Raw genomic sequence first — 11,399 nt, 5'->3', positions numbered from 1 at the left:
GACCTTACTTGGCCGCAATATACCTAAAGGCTCAGTGTGTAAAATGTTGTGACATCTAGTTGTGAAGTTGCATGTTGCAGCTGAATACTCCTCACCTCATCCTCCCCTTCCAAACATGAGAGAGAACCTGCGTTAGCCTTCAGTTGTCCTAAAAACTCAAAAGGTGTTTAGTTTGTTCAGGACTACTGTAAAAAACACTGTGGCCTCCAAAGAGAGGACACGCTCCCAATGTAAATATAAGTATTTAAATATAAAGAGCTAATTTTAGGGGAAATAAACAACAATTGGTACAATTTAGATCATTACACACTAGTGAAAACAGCAGTAGGATTATTTTATATTCGATTAGGGCCAATCGATCCCTTTTACCTAAATCTTATACACTTGTGCACAAGTTTTCCTTGTGAGCCAATTTGGAGGAGAACCTGATATTAGCTGTGTCAAACCACTTGATGATGTCAGACATGGAAGCTATAAACTGCCCCATTAAAGAAAGGCAGTGAGTCGGAAAACTGGCATTGATTGTTTGGGGCAACCAATCCTGTCAACTTGTGCATGGAGCTCAGTGGCTGGAAAAAGGTTCCTCAGCTACAGGCGAGCTGTGAGGCTGGGGAGACGTGGGGCGGGGCCAATTCAGCAGAGTCATGTGTCCCAGTCTTGAAATGTGGAAGGAAGAGTCATGGATACACTTAATCATTCTAAGGCCATGAGGGGATACTTTTCATGACAAATCTTGTGAATGGGTAATTTTGAAGATTTTGAAGTTCTAGGTGTAATAACCTACTGGGACAGGGACTTAAATGTTTATGTAGCTTATTTACCTACAAGTTAGTAATGTAAGAGAACAAATATAATCCCATAAATCACAATAAGTTCAGCCTAAACTTCTTGTGGCATCAATAAGGGACACTGTTACCCAAATGTTTTATTATGCAAATTTGCTCTAATGTATCATCTCATGTGGTGGATCCAAAATCTTCACAGCATGACAAGAAGCACAACAGCAGCCTGTTTGCACTGCTTTTGTTTATTATTATGTTTTGTGAGTACAGGCTCATTTGCATGAGAACACAAAGGCAAAATCTGGCTACATTCACGGAAGTAGGTTTTCTTTTGACATGCCATTTTTTAATTATAGCTCATATCACACCCATGTAAGCAGTATTATTGTGAAATGTAGAATTTAATTGCACTACAGCTTTTAGCAAAGACAGCGGGGTCAGCAACGTTTGTTATGAATTATTCCTGTTGTGTTCTAAACTGGGAGCTGAGTGTAAATCTGGTTGTTTTCCTCTGGAACATGGTCATGTGATAGGAATCTGATGAGTTATCGATGGCTACGTGGTCACCATAAAGAGCCAATCAGCAAGCTGTTGTGATTGTTTCCAAAAGTCTCAGTTTCTGCCTGTCCAGACAGAAAGGCAAGAGTTTTCAAACTTTTCAGTTTTAGCAGCTCGAGAAGTCCATATCTGTAGCAGATGAAGAGGTGTGTTTACAAACAAAAACAGATTATTGATGTAGCCTCTGTCTGTTTGCTTCTTTTTCAACTTCCCCATCTACCTGTTCCGTTGCTCATGTGTTTCTCTAGGTCTCTCTACCTCTCTCTCATTCTGTTGTCTGCCTGCATCCACTGACTTCCCATGCCTCATCGATAAGGAAAAGAAACGAATGTTCAATCTGTTAGGCTAGATTACATCACTGCAATGTAGAAACAGGTGTGTGAGGTCTCAGGAGTGTTACAACACACAAACACACACACACACACACACACACACACACACACACACACACACATACGGCTGCTGTTGTAGCAATTCTCGTCCCTTTGAGATAAACACCTGTAACATTATAGATAGAGGATCTGAGGCAGACTCGTTGGGAGGGAACGTCCTCTGCTGTGTGTGCTCATGTTCAGGATATCTGCCGTGGAACCAACTGAGGCATAGATATTCAGGATTTACTGTTTGTGACTCTGCTGGTTTAGACTCTGGGAAGATGAACGAACTGGCTGCGGTTAGAGCCAGTCGCTCAACACGCGTCCAGATAAGTGTGATTGTTATTCCCTGGGAAACTGCATGGGCTCTGTGTAAATGGGAAGGATGGAACTGGCTCAGATTTCAGCACAGTAGGCCATGCAGCTGTTTATATTACTGTCTATAGTAACCATCCCAGGAGGCTTCCTTTGCAATGGGAGCACCCGCAGTCTGCAGGAAACCCATCCTGGAAGGAAGCAAGTCTCAGTTTATAGGACTGAGGTAAAGAGACAGATCTGTGGATATAAACTAAGATTGCCTGACTGGTGTGGTGTTTTTCAATATCAGCAGTGGATTTTTGTGTTTTAAGTGCTCCCTAGTTTCCGTTCCTCCAGCAAGTCAATTCTCTACGTTAACCCCGGCATCCCTCTAAAGATTTCATGTCAGTGTGCACGTAATTTATTGTGTTGTATTAATTCATTGTCACCTCAAATCGATTCCTCTCTGTGTCTGTTACATCAAATCAGCGGAGGGCTAAATTAAGTGTTCTGTTCTGGTGGCAGATCATCAGTCCTCCTCGCTGCCTGCAGGGGGTCAAGGGGTAAAAATATCACAATTCACAGGTGGATGAGACATTTTGCCATCACTGCCTGCAGGATTCATCCACCTGGGGTGTCAGAGACAGCAGGCTGGCCAAAGTAAATCAGAGCCAGTATTGATTTTCTTAAGGGGGATTGTTATTTCAGCTTTAATATTCCATGGATATTATACAGGGCGTTGCAAGTGTTTGTTATATGTGTGAACCAAGTGCGCTGAATGCTGGTTAGTGTTTGATCATGAACATTGATTTATAACCTGAAAACAACCTTTATTTATTTTTAAATATAATTCTGGATTGAAAACACCAAGTACTGCTAGTGGTTATCAATTCCTTATAAGCAAAACACTTAAATACATTATTGAAATGAAACTAGAACGACAATTAACAGTATTTACAGGTTGTTATTTTCTTATCATATTAACAGAGAGCATTAGGTGCAGTGATTAGCACTGTCACAACCTGGTTTGAATCCCACATCGGGGTCTTTCTGTGTTTAGTTGTCATGTTCCATCTGTGTCTGTGTGGGTTTTCTCCACCCACAGTCCAAAGACCATGGGATTAGGTTATTTGTTGATTCTATATTGACTGTGGGTGTGAATGTGACTGTGAATGGTTGTCTCTATATGTTGGTTCTGTTATATGCTGACAACCTGTCCAGGCCAGTGTCAGATGGGATTGGCTACAGCTCCCTTTGTGACGGATCAGGATTTCTACTTGAATAAATGTAAGTACTTGCTTTTAAAACTACTTACTATTAAAGTAGTAAAATTACTTAAGGAGTATGTCATATTCCCTAAAGCAACTGTCCACTTCTCATTATTGATTACGTTCTAATTTTGTAAAAAGAAATATGCACCTGTAACAAAATACATAGTCCAAATATAGTGTAGTAGAAAGTACATATATTTGTTAAGCTGAGCTTTGCATAAAGGCAGGAGGGAGAGGGAAACAACTAATTATTTTACTTGAACAGAACAGTTCCCTATGCTAGTTGCCAGCAATGAGTCACATGACGTAACCTAACAACTCAAAATAATAAAAAGAGACAGGACTTGATGTTCTCTCCACTTGATCAGTGCACACTTTTCTGCCTGGACCCTGATGTTGATACTGCCCCCCTTAAAGTTCCAGAATGGTTCTTTACTGCCACCTTATGGTTAAATGCTTCTACTGACACATTAAACCAGGGCAGCTGGGTTACTGTACATATTTAGATCATGACACGGTTTACAAAGAGGGCATCAATCAGTGTGGTTTATGAAACTCTTTTTTTATGTATGAGTATTAATGGACCCTCACAGCAGCCACGTGGCTGTATTTTAGTCTTCACTTTGGTTGAACCCCTTTGTGTAAATGTGGGTGTGGGCTGCAAACCTTTACTGAGCTGAAGTCAATTGGATTTAATACTTATTTTGTACTGTTGAATTCTTTAGCATATTCTTTTGGGCTGGGAGAGGTTTTCTTTCCCTTTGCCTCTTAGTTCATTTATATTTATGAAATGCATTCCTTCAGACTTACTTGACTCTGATATTTCACCTCAAGGGAGTTTGTTCCGTTGCTGAGCAATCACTGGAGGACATGAAACAAACCACTATGTAGAGCTGCCCGTCTAAAGCTGTAAAGGGAATACTGGTTGTCTAGTTCTACAAGACACAATAAAGAAATGTTATACGAGTGCCTTTAAATGTCTGAATATCTACAGTGGGAACCATTTACAAATTCTCAGCAGTGACTTCTGTGTAATTATTCATTCACTGCAGCTTTTAAGAGCCAGGTCATTTTGTTCTGAATGGAAAATTCAATATATCCCAACTGAAATTCAGAAGCAAACATTTTATCAATGGCAGTGGTGCCAGCAGATTACTTAGTGCTTGGCTCACTGTGTTCACCAAATATAAATGAAATCTTTGGCTTGAATTCCAGACTTTCTCACTTACCTAATTAATGAAAGTCATCCTTTGTTGTCTGAAATGTCCGTCTTACTTAATTTACTGCACCAAGTAAAGAGAGCTAGACTGAAGCTGAGTGTGTCAAAAGGAATGGGATCCGGCAGCGAAAAACCAACCGTTTGTTCTTTTCATAATGAGGAACCTATTATAACTGGGGACATCAGAGTGTCTGTAAGAAATAATCAGCGCTCCAGATGGAGATAGAGAAGCAAGAGACAGGACGGACAATTATCATCAAGAGTTATGGACGGCGGTCTAATGCAAAAGCGGCTGTGGCATGTGGGATAAGATCACATTAATTATGATAAAGAGATGACTCAAAGAAGACTGGTCGATTAAATGGCGGAATTAATCATCTAAGTAGACTTACTTAATCACAAAAGGCACTTTTTTAAATCCTTAAATGAAGAATAAATCATTGTGCACACACACACACACACACACCCCCACACACACGGCACAAGGAAAACCATTACTATCCTGTTGCTATTCCCACAGTGTCTGTGGTGAAGCCAGCCAAATCACTTCAGTCACTGTAAACTACCTTGAAGGTCAAAGTTTTAAATATTTCATAACAAGTGCCACCACCACACATAGAGTATGCCATCCCAAACAGAAAACAACCTCAGTCTGCGTTTCTCTGAATTCTCTTATCGTGCTGCTGTCTGCCTGCACTCTCCTCTGTGGAAGACTTTTTAAGAGCTGCTGGAGAATCGCGTGCTACACTCGCCAAACAAACCCAGGGGACTGTGTACACATGCTTATTAATAATCCACTGTTCTCTGCTGCCGTGACACACTACCCTGTCGGAGACCTCAGGACACTCTGTGCCTGTCTGTGGTACAGTAACAAACTGTCCTGATTTGACCTCAACGACATTGGCACGTTGATATGTGATAACACTGTTAAATTGAAGATTGTGTTTATCTTTTATGAAAAATGTGTCCCTTAGAATTTTTGGGGATTGCGTCGCATTATCGATATTTTGTAGCAGCCAATTGTCCAACCATTTAAAACGAAGATTCAAGTGACTGTAACATCAAAAACTAAGTTGCAGGCTTTATATATTTAATTATTTTAATTATAAAGTTTAAGTGCACCTCTGTTGTTAATGTAGATATAGGTATTTTTTGTCTTTAAATGCACACATGGATACATGTGTTTTGGCATCATTAGTCTTCAAACAGTTTAGAATGTGTTAGCTCACAAATCAAAACATTCCATAACCGAGATAACATATTAAGGTAATTTTTTTAAATGTTACTTTCATCAATGTATTATCATCTTTCCTGTGTATACTTTTTTATCCATTGGTCAAGCTGGAAATACGCCACAGTTTTTTTCCCTTATAAGTCTTAGCAGGTTGTACACTAGCAAGCTAACATTTACTTTTTCTGTTGGTTTAGTAATGCTGGAATTCATGTCATAAAGAACAGATGGCAGAAAGATTCTCTTGTTTTTCAACTTGCAGTAATAGAGTTGTTTGTGTGACGGTTTAAAAAATACTGAACTATGACACCCTGGACAGATTGAAAGAAGTAAAAAATCTATTACAAAAACGTCTGTATGTCTGTATGTGGAACCCATATCTCGCAAACGGTTCATCTTATTCATTTCACACTTGACAGCAGTTTTGAGTTTGCTATGATTTAGACACATGATAAGTTCAATATGAATATCTTTTTAATAACCGTCAAACAGCGCTAGCAGTCATTATTGACAGGGTTTTTATCCTTTAGGCTGCAGACCGAGTCTTCTTCAATGTCCTCAGATAAACAGCAGCCCTAGTCAGCAAAAATATCCATCCCGCCAGATAATTTTGATAATTTTCATTTTACAATATCAGGCTGACACAGACATTCACGGCAGTCACCAGTGCTGATCTCTGCTATAGCAGCCACATTCTTAGAATCACTTCCTCAAGTTAAAGCACAATGTTCATTTTGTTGCTGCAATGCTTTATACCAAGCTGAATTACAGAGTTTTTATTTTGAAAAGTTCTGAGCTTTGGTCTGAAGATTATGTTGATTGCTTAACAGATCTCTAAAATATTCAAAATGTAACAGCAGTTAAAAAAAACAACAGCAGTTAAGTCAACCATTAAATCATAAATTTGAGCCACACACGTGAACAGTAATACAGATAATTCAGTTGCCTTAATGAAAAACATTGACCTTAAAATCTTCACTATAAATAAACCAGGTAGGATGAACACAAAGTTTTTTCTTTACCTCACTCTGCACCGTAGACTGATTATAAAAAGCTCTGCACACAATGTCCAGCACACAAACAATAAAAATTGACATTATGCTGGTTAAGGGGACTTGGGGTCTTTTCCCCAGCGGAAGCCTGTTTCACACTCGTACAGTTTTATTTATTCATATTCATCAATTTTGCTACGCAGTCTGCTACTGTCGGACGCTGAGCAGCTGGAGCAGCTGGAGGTGAGGTGAACTCATTAATTAATGCACTTCATACTAGTTTACACTACTTCTTTTTACCATTTGCTTTCAGAGGGAACCCCCCTTCCCCATATCTGCTACATCCATCATCTTTATTTGGTGTTCAGCTACATGCCTGTGGCAGTAGACACATTCACACACACACACACACACACACACACACACACACACACACACACACACACACACACACACACACACACACACACACACACACACACACACACACACATACACACACACACACACACACACACACACACTGTGGATTTATAGCCTTTAGAATCACGGACTCCCCAGCCGCCCCCCCTCTCCCCAGCCTGGTGTCCTTGCCAACAGGAAAATGGTGCACTGTTGCAGACAGATAGCATCTGATAGTCGGCTGTTGTTAACCCCTCACACGTGAACAGTCAGATTTCTGCTTCCTCTCTCTGCATAACAGTGAGTTCAGTCTGATAGTCTGAGCCAATGCACCATAAACCGGTCATTCAAGGACCCAGGATGTTCACCTGCCACTGCAATTTCTAAAACATGTAGTCTCTCTTTCTCTCCTTCCCTCCCTCACCACTCTTTCTCTCACTTTACTCATCTGTTAAATGGAGTCTTGTTGGGAAATGAGCCAAAGCCATTCTCTCAGCCACTAGGACTTCAGGAAAAGTGGCGACTATATTTATAGCTGCTGCCTGGTTGTGCTAAAGAAGGTGGAACAGTTTGCAAATGAATATTCACTTTAAAGTGGGATTAAGAACTGAAATGGCTGACGGTGGCCTTTGGGGCCTACTAAGCATCTAGTTTACACTTTGCAGGGAAAAATAAATACTGTGCTGATTGTTAATGTGTTTTTTTGGAAGATGCTACCAACACTTAAGGCTCTGAAGGCGTGCAAGATGAACCTCCCAAAGATTAAGCCCACATGGGGTCACAGATAGGATGACCTATTAGATGTCTAGATTAAACATGGATTAGGATGGCTTTGACATACTGACCAGTAATCTTCTGAGAGAGCACGGCAGAACAGATGGTGCGTGATACACGCAGCTGAACAATACTCTTTGCGTCGCACAGTTGGATACATTTTTTCTCTGATATGATGATGGAATTAACTGACATCAGTGCAGATTACTGTGTGCATGTACATGATCCTCAACTGTGTGGCCACACAAAGATTTATTTGCTCTGATCAAATAGTCTTTGGGAGCCTATGGGGTAGTGCGATTTACGTTGCATTTTTATTTAAAAAATTGTATTTAATTTAATGTAACATACACAGACAGACACACAGACACACACAGACACACACAGACACACACACACACACACACACACACACACACACACACACACACACACACACACACACATACACACACACACACATACACTACCAAAGGGAAAGAGCAAAGACTTAAAAGTTTGGTGTGTATTCAGGGGATTCTTCACATATACAAACACCCATTTGACCATACACCCCTGCCAACAACCACAACAGACCTCTGACAGAATTGCTTGGAATATTTACCACAATAAATATGATATTCAACCATAAAGATTCTTGTTATGTTAAAAAAGAAAGAAAGAAAGAATGAAGGAAAGGTTGGAATGTAAAAAACCAAGAAACAACCAATTTGTAATATCTGGCCAAATTAATTTGGAAGGTATAGAGGGTGTTGAAGGTAAAGAAGGTGTTGAAGGTATAGATTAGAAGGTGTTGCCTGCTAAACAGAAGGTCTGCGGTTCAATCCCAGTCCAAGTGTAATCATGCATGAAAGATAAACTGCTGCACATAGATGCATTATATGAATATGTATGTGAATGGGTAAATGGCAAAACTGTGCTGTAAAGCACTTTGAGTGCAAGGGTACTATAAAAAATACGGAGAATATTTAATTTTACCATTTCATGTTTTGTTTGTAGGGAGCCTATTAAATCACACTGTCATAAGTAGCAGTCTTGTACAAGGATTTCAAATATTTCTATATTCCTCTTTCTATTTCTATTTTTTCTATTTTTATTTATATTTTCTATATATCTCTCGGCTCACAGGCAGATAGCTGCGCTCCTTTCAGCGCCGCGGCGCGGGCAGCTGAGGCTCTGTGTGTGGGAGGGACTATAAGAGCTGCTGCTTCACAGCATCGAGCGGGGAGAGAATATAGGCTATTCAACGCATATTCACTGATAAGGCTTCTTTAAAGATAAATCCGCCTCCGGTATGCGCTGTCAACATCTATAGTGACGAAGAGGAGGAGAAGGCGAAGGGGATGCTGAGGTAGCGCGGTGAGTTCTCCCCTCTCTGGCTCAGGGAGGTTTCTGTTTGGCGATCAGGGGGGAAAAGAAATAGAAATAGATAAGAGCCGGATTGTGCATGACTGGTCCACCCTCATGCAGCATCCCACCGCTCCTGCAGGACTGAGAAAGTGTGCAGACACCGTTACCACACGTATATGGGAGTATTGCTTGTATTCACGGCAGAAGATTATATTCTCGACAGCAGATTGACTGTGGGTATGTTCAGTTAATGCAAACATTTATATGTGATTTAGATTTCACAATTTCCACGATCTAGTCCATAAATGCAGTATCTGCTTTAAACAGAATTAGAATGGGTTTTATAGCCTTAATCTCGGTTTATACGTGGAAGGTTTTCCTAATTGGATACAGAGGTATTTGGCTAATCACAACCGCTCTAAGCGCCTTTCAAGAAGGGTCCACGGATTTATCTTTAACGATCTAATCAACTTTAGGTGCTGCTGATGATTTTAGTGCAACTAGGTACACGTGCATTCCGCGCACCGTTAGGCACAAGTTTTTGGCGCATTAGAGGATGTGCGGTTTCACGCGTTGTAGTGAGGGGGATCTGATTGAGATGCAACATTTAACTTGGAGCTGTGCCCTCTTATTAGGGATGCTGTGGAGGGACCACATCGTGGGAGGAAGGCTCAGAGACAACCAGCGGCTGGCGATAACCGAATGGCTTCTCCGGAGCCGCTTCCAGCGGATGAGGCAGGGAAGCGGTCGGATCCTCCCGACGTCCTTGACCGAGTTTCCGGTTCGCCGCACGTCCGCAGGTCGGGCGGATCAACAGGAGGAGCGCTCCCCGGGGAGGCTGGCTGTAACCCCGCCCGCAGCTGCCATGGCAGGTGCCTTTCAGCGCCAAGGACGGCGCCGCGCAAGGGCGGCGCGGAGCTCAAACTCGGTCACCTCGGCGACGAGAAAGTGCGAGTTTGCTGCGATGAGGAATTAGAGACCTCTTTCACCTACATTGATGAGAATGTCAACCTGCGACTGGCCAGCCCGGCCACCAGCTGCAGAAGTGCGCACAGACCCGTGCGCAACGGCGAGCCTTGCTCCGAGACCTTCCCGGAGCTCTCCTTCATGTCCGAGGACGATCTCTCCTTCTTGGAGGGCTCTGGAAGTTCTATAGACTACGGCTTTATTAGTGCAGTCACGTTCTTGGTGACGGGGATCTCCCTGGTGATCATCTCCTACGCAGTGCCTCGGGATGTAGTGGTGGACCGGGACAGCGTGTCGGCGAGGGAGATGGAGAGGCTGGAGATGGAGAGCGCCCGGATAGGTGCCCACCTGGACCGGTGCGTCATAGCGGGACTGTGCCTGCTCACGCTGGGCGGCGTGGTGCTCTCCACGCTGCTGATGATCTCCATGTGGAAAGGGGAAATGTACAGGAGAAAGGTCATCGCTTACTCAAAGCGCTCGGCCAAACATTACGGCTCTATCAGCCTGAAAACGAGGTCCAGTCCCAGCCACTCCTCTGCGCACTTGTCCCTGGAGGAGGACATGGAGGAAACTTTGACTTAACATGCTGCTGTGTATCCAACAAACTGCTTTGCATATATAAACCTTTTGTGTATAACTGAGGAATTAACGCCATTCACATTCTCTAACATCCTACATCCTACTACTGTATCATACACTCAAAATAAGTCTGCATCATTTTGTCCTGTAGAAACAGATCACATGTTTTATTATGTATCCACTGGAGAGCAGAAAAGCACTCTAATGAAAAGTGAGCAATAGGTAGAAAAACACAGTGTGGTGTCAAATTGTTCTGAATTGATTTTACCACACCACAGCATAAAAGTGATTGTTAAGAGCTTTGTGTCACAAACCCTGGTTCATGTGTTTCTGCACCACGGATGCAAACTCCTGAGAGCTTCCATTTATTATTAAGGCTATTCATATTTAATGCGACTGTTTCCAGCAGCAAATTTGTGCCCAGACACATTTCAGGAAGTCAGGGAAGAGTGTGTCCCCAGGGCAGGAGAGTGGGTGTAAGGGGGGATTCATGGCCGAGCTGTCCCTGTCCACTGTGATGTGGGAGAATCAGTTCACCGGTCCACACGGTAATATCCAGTGACAGTGCCTCTCTGGTGCAGTGCTGAGGTAAGCCAGTAAGCCT

General features: G+C 42.2%; 1 protein-coding gene across 1 annotated transcript; it reads left to right on the top strand.

The window, feature by feature from the left end:
- Positions 1–9,952: 9,952 nt before the first annotated feature.
- Positions 9,953–10,798, top strand: LOC133013450 (transmembrane protein 74). Its single transcript, XM_061080395.1, has one exon. It carries the CDS (start codon positions 9,953–9,955, stop codon positions 10,796–10,798), a length of 846 nt encoding a protein of 281 aa, XP_060936378.1.
- The last annotated feature ends 601 nt before the right edge of the window (positions 10,799–11,399 follow it).

Source organism: Limanda limanda, chromosome 11 (assembly GCF_963576545.1).
Source record: "Limanda limanda chromosome 11, fLimLim1.1, whole genome shotgun sequence".
Classification (NCBI taxonomy): Eukaryota; Metazoa; Chordata; class Actinopteri; order Pleuronectiformes; family Pleuronectidae; genus Limanda; species Limanda limanda.
Note: the sequence above shows the minus strand (reverse complement) of the source record. Positions and strands in the feature narration are given on the sequence as shown.

Excerpts from the sequence above, each read along its gene's own strand:
- LOC133013450 (XM_061080395.1), top strand. The coding sequence starts at position 9,953 with ATGGCTTCTCCGGAGCCGCTTCCAGCGGATGAGGCAGGGAAGCGGTCG.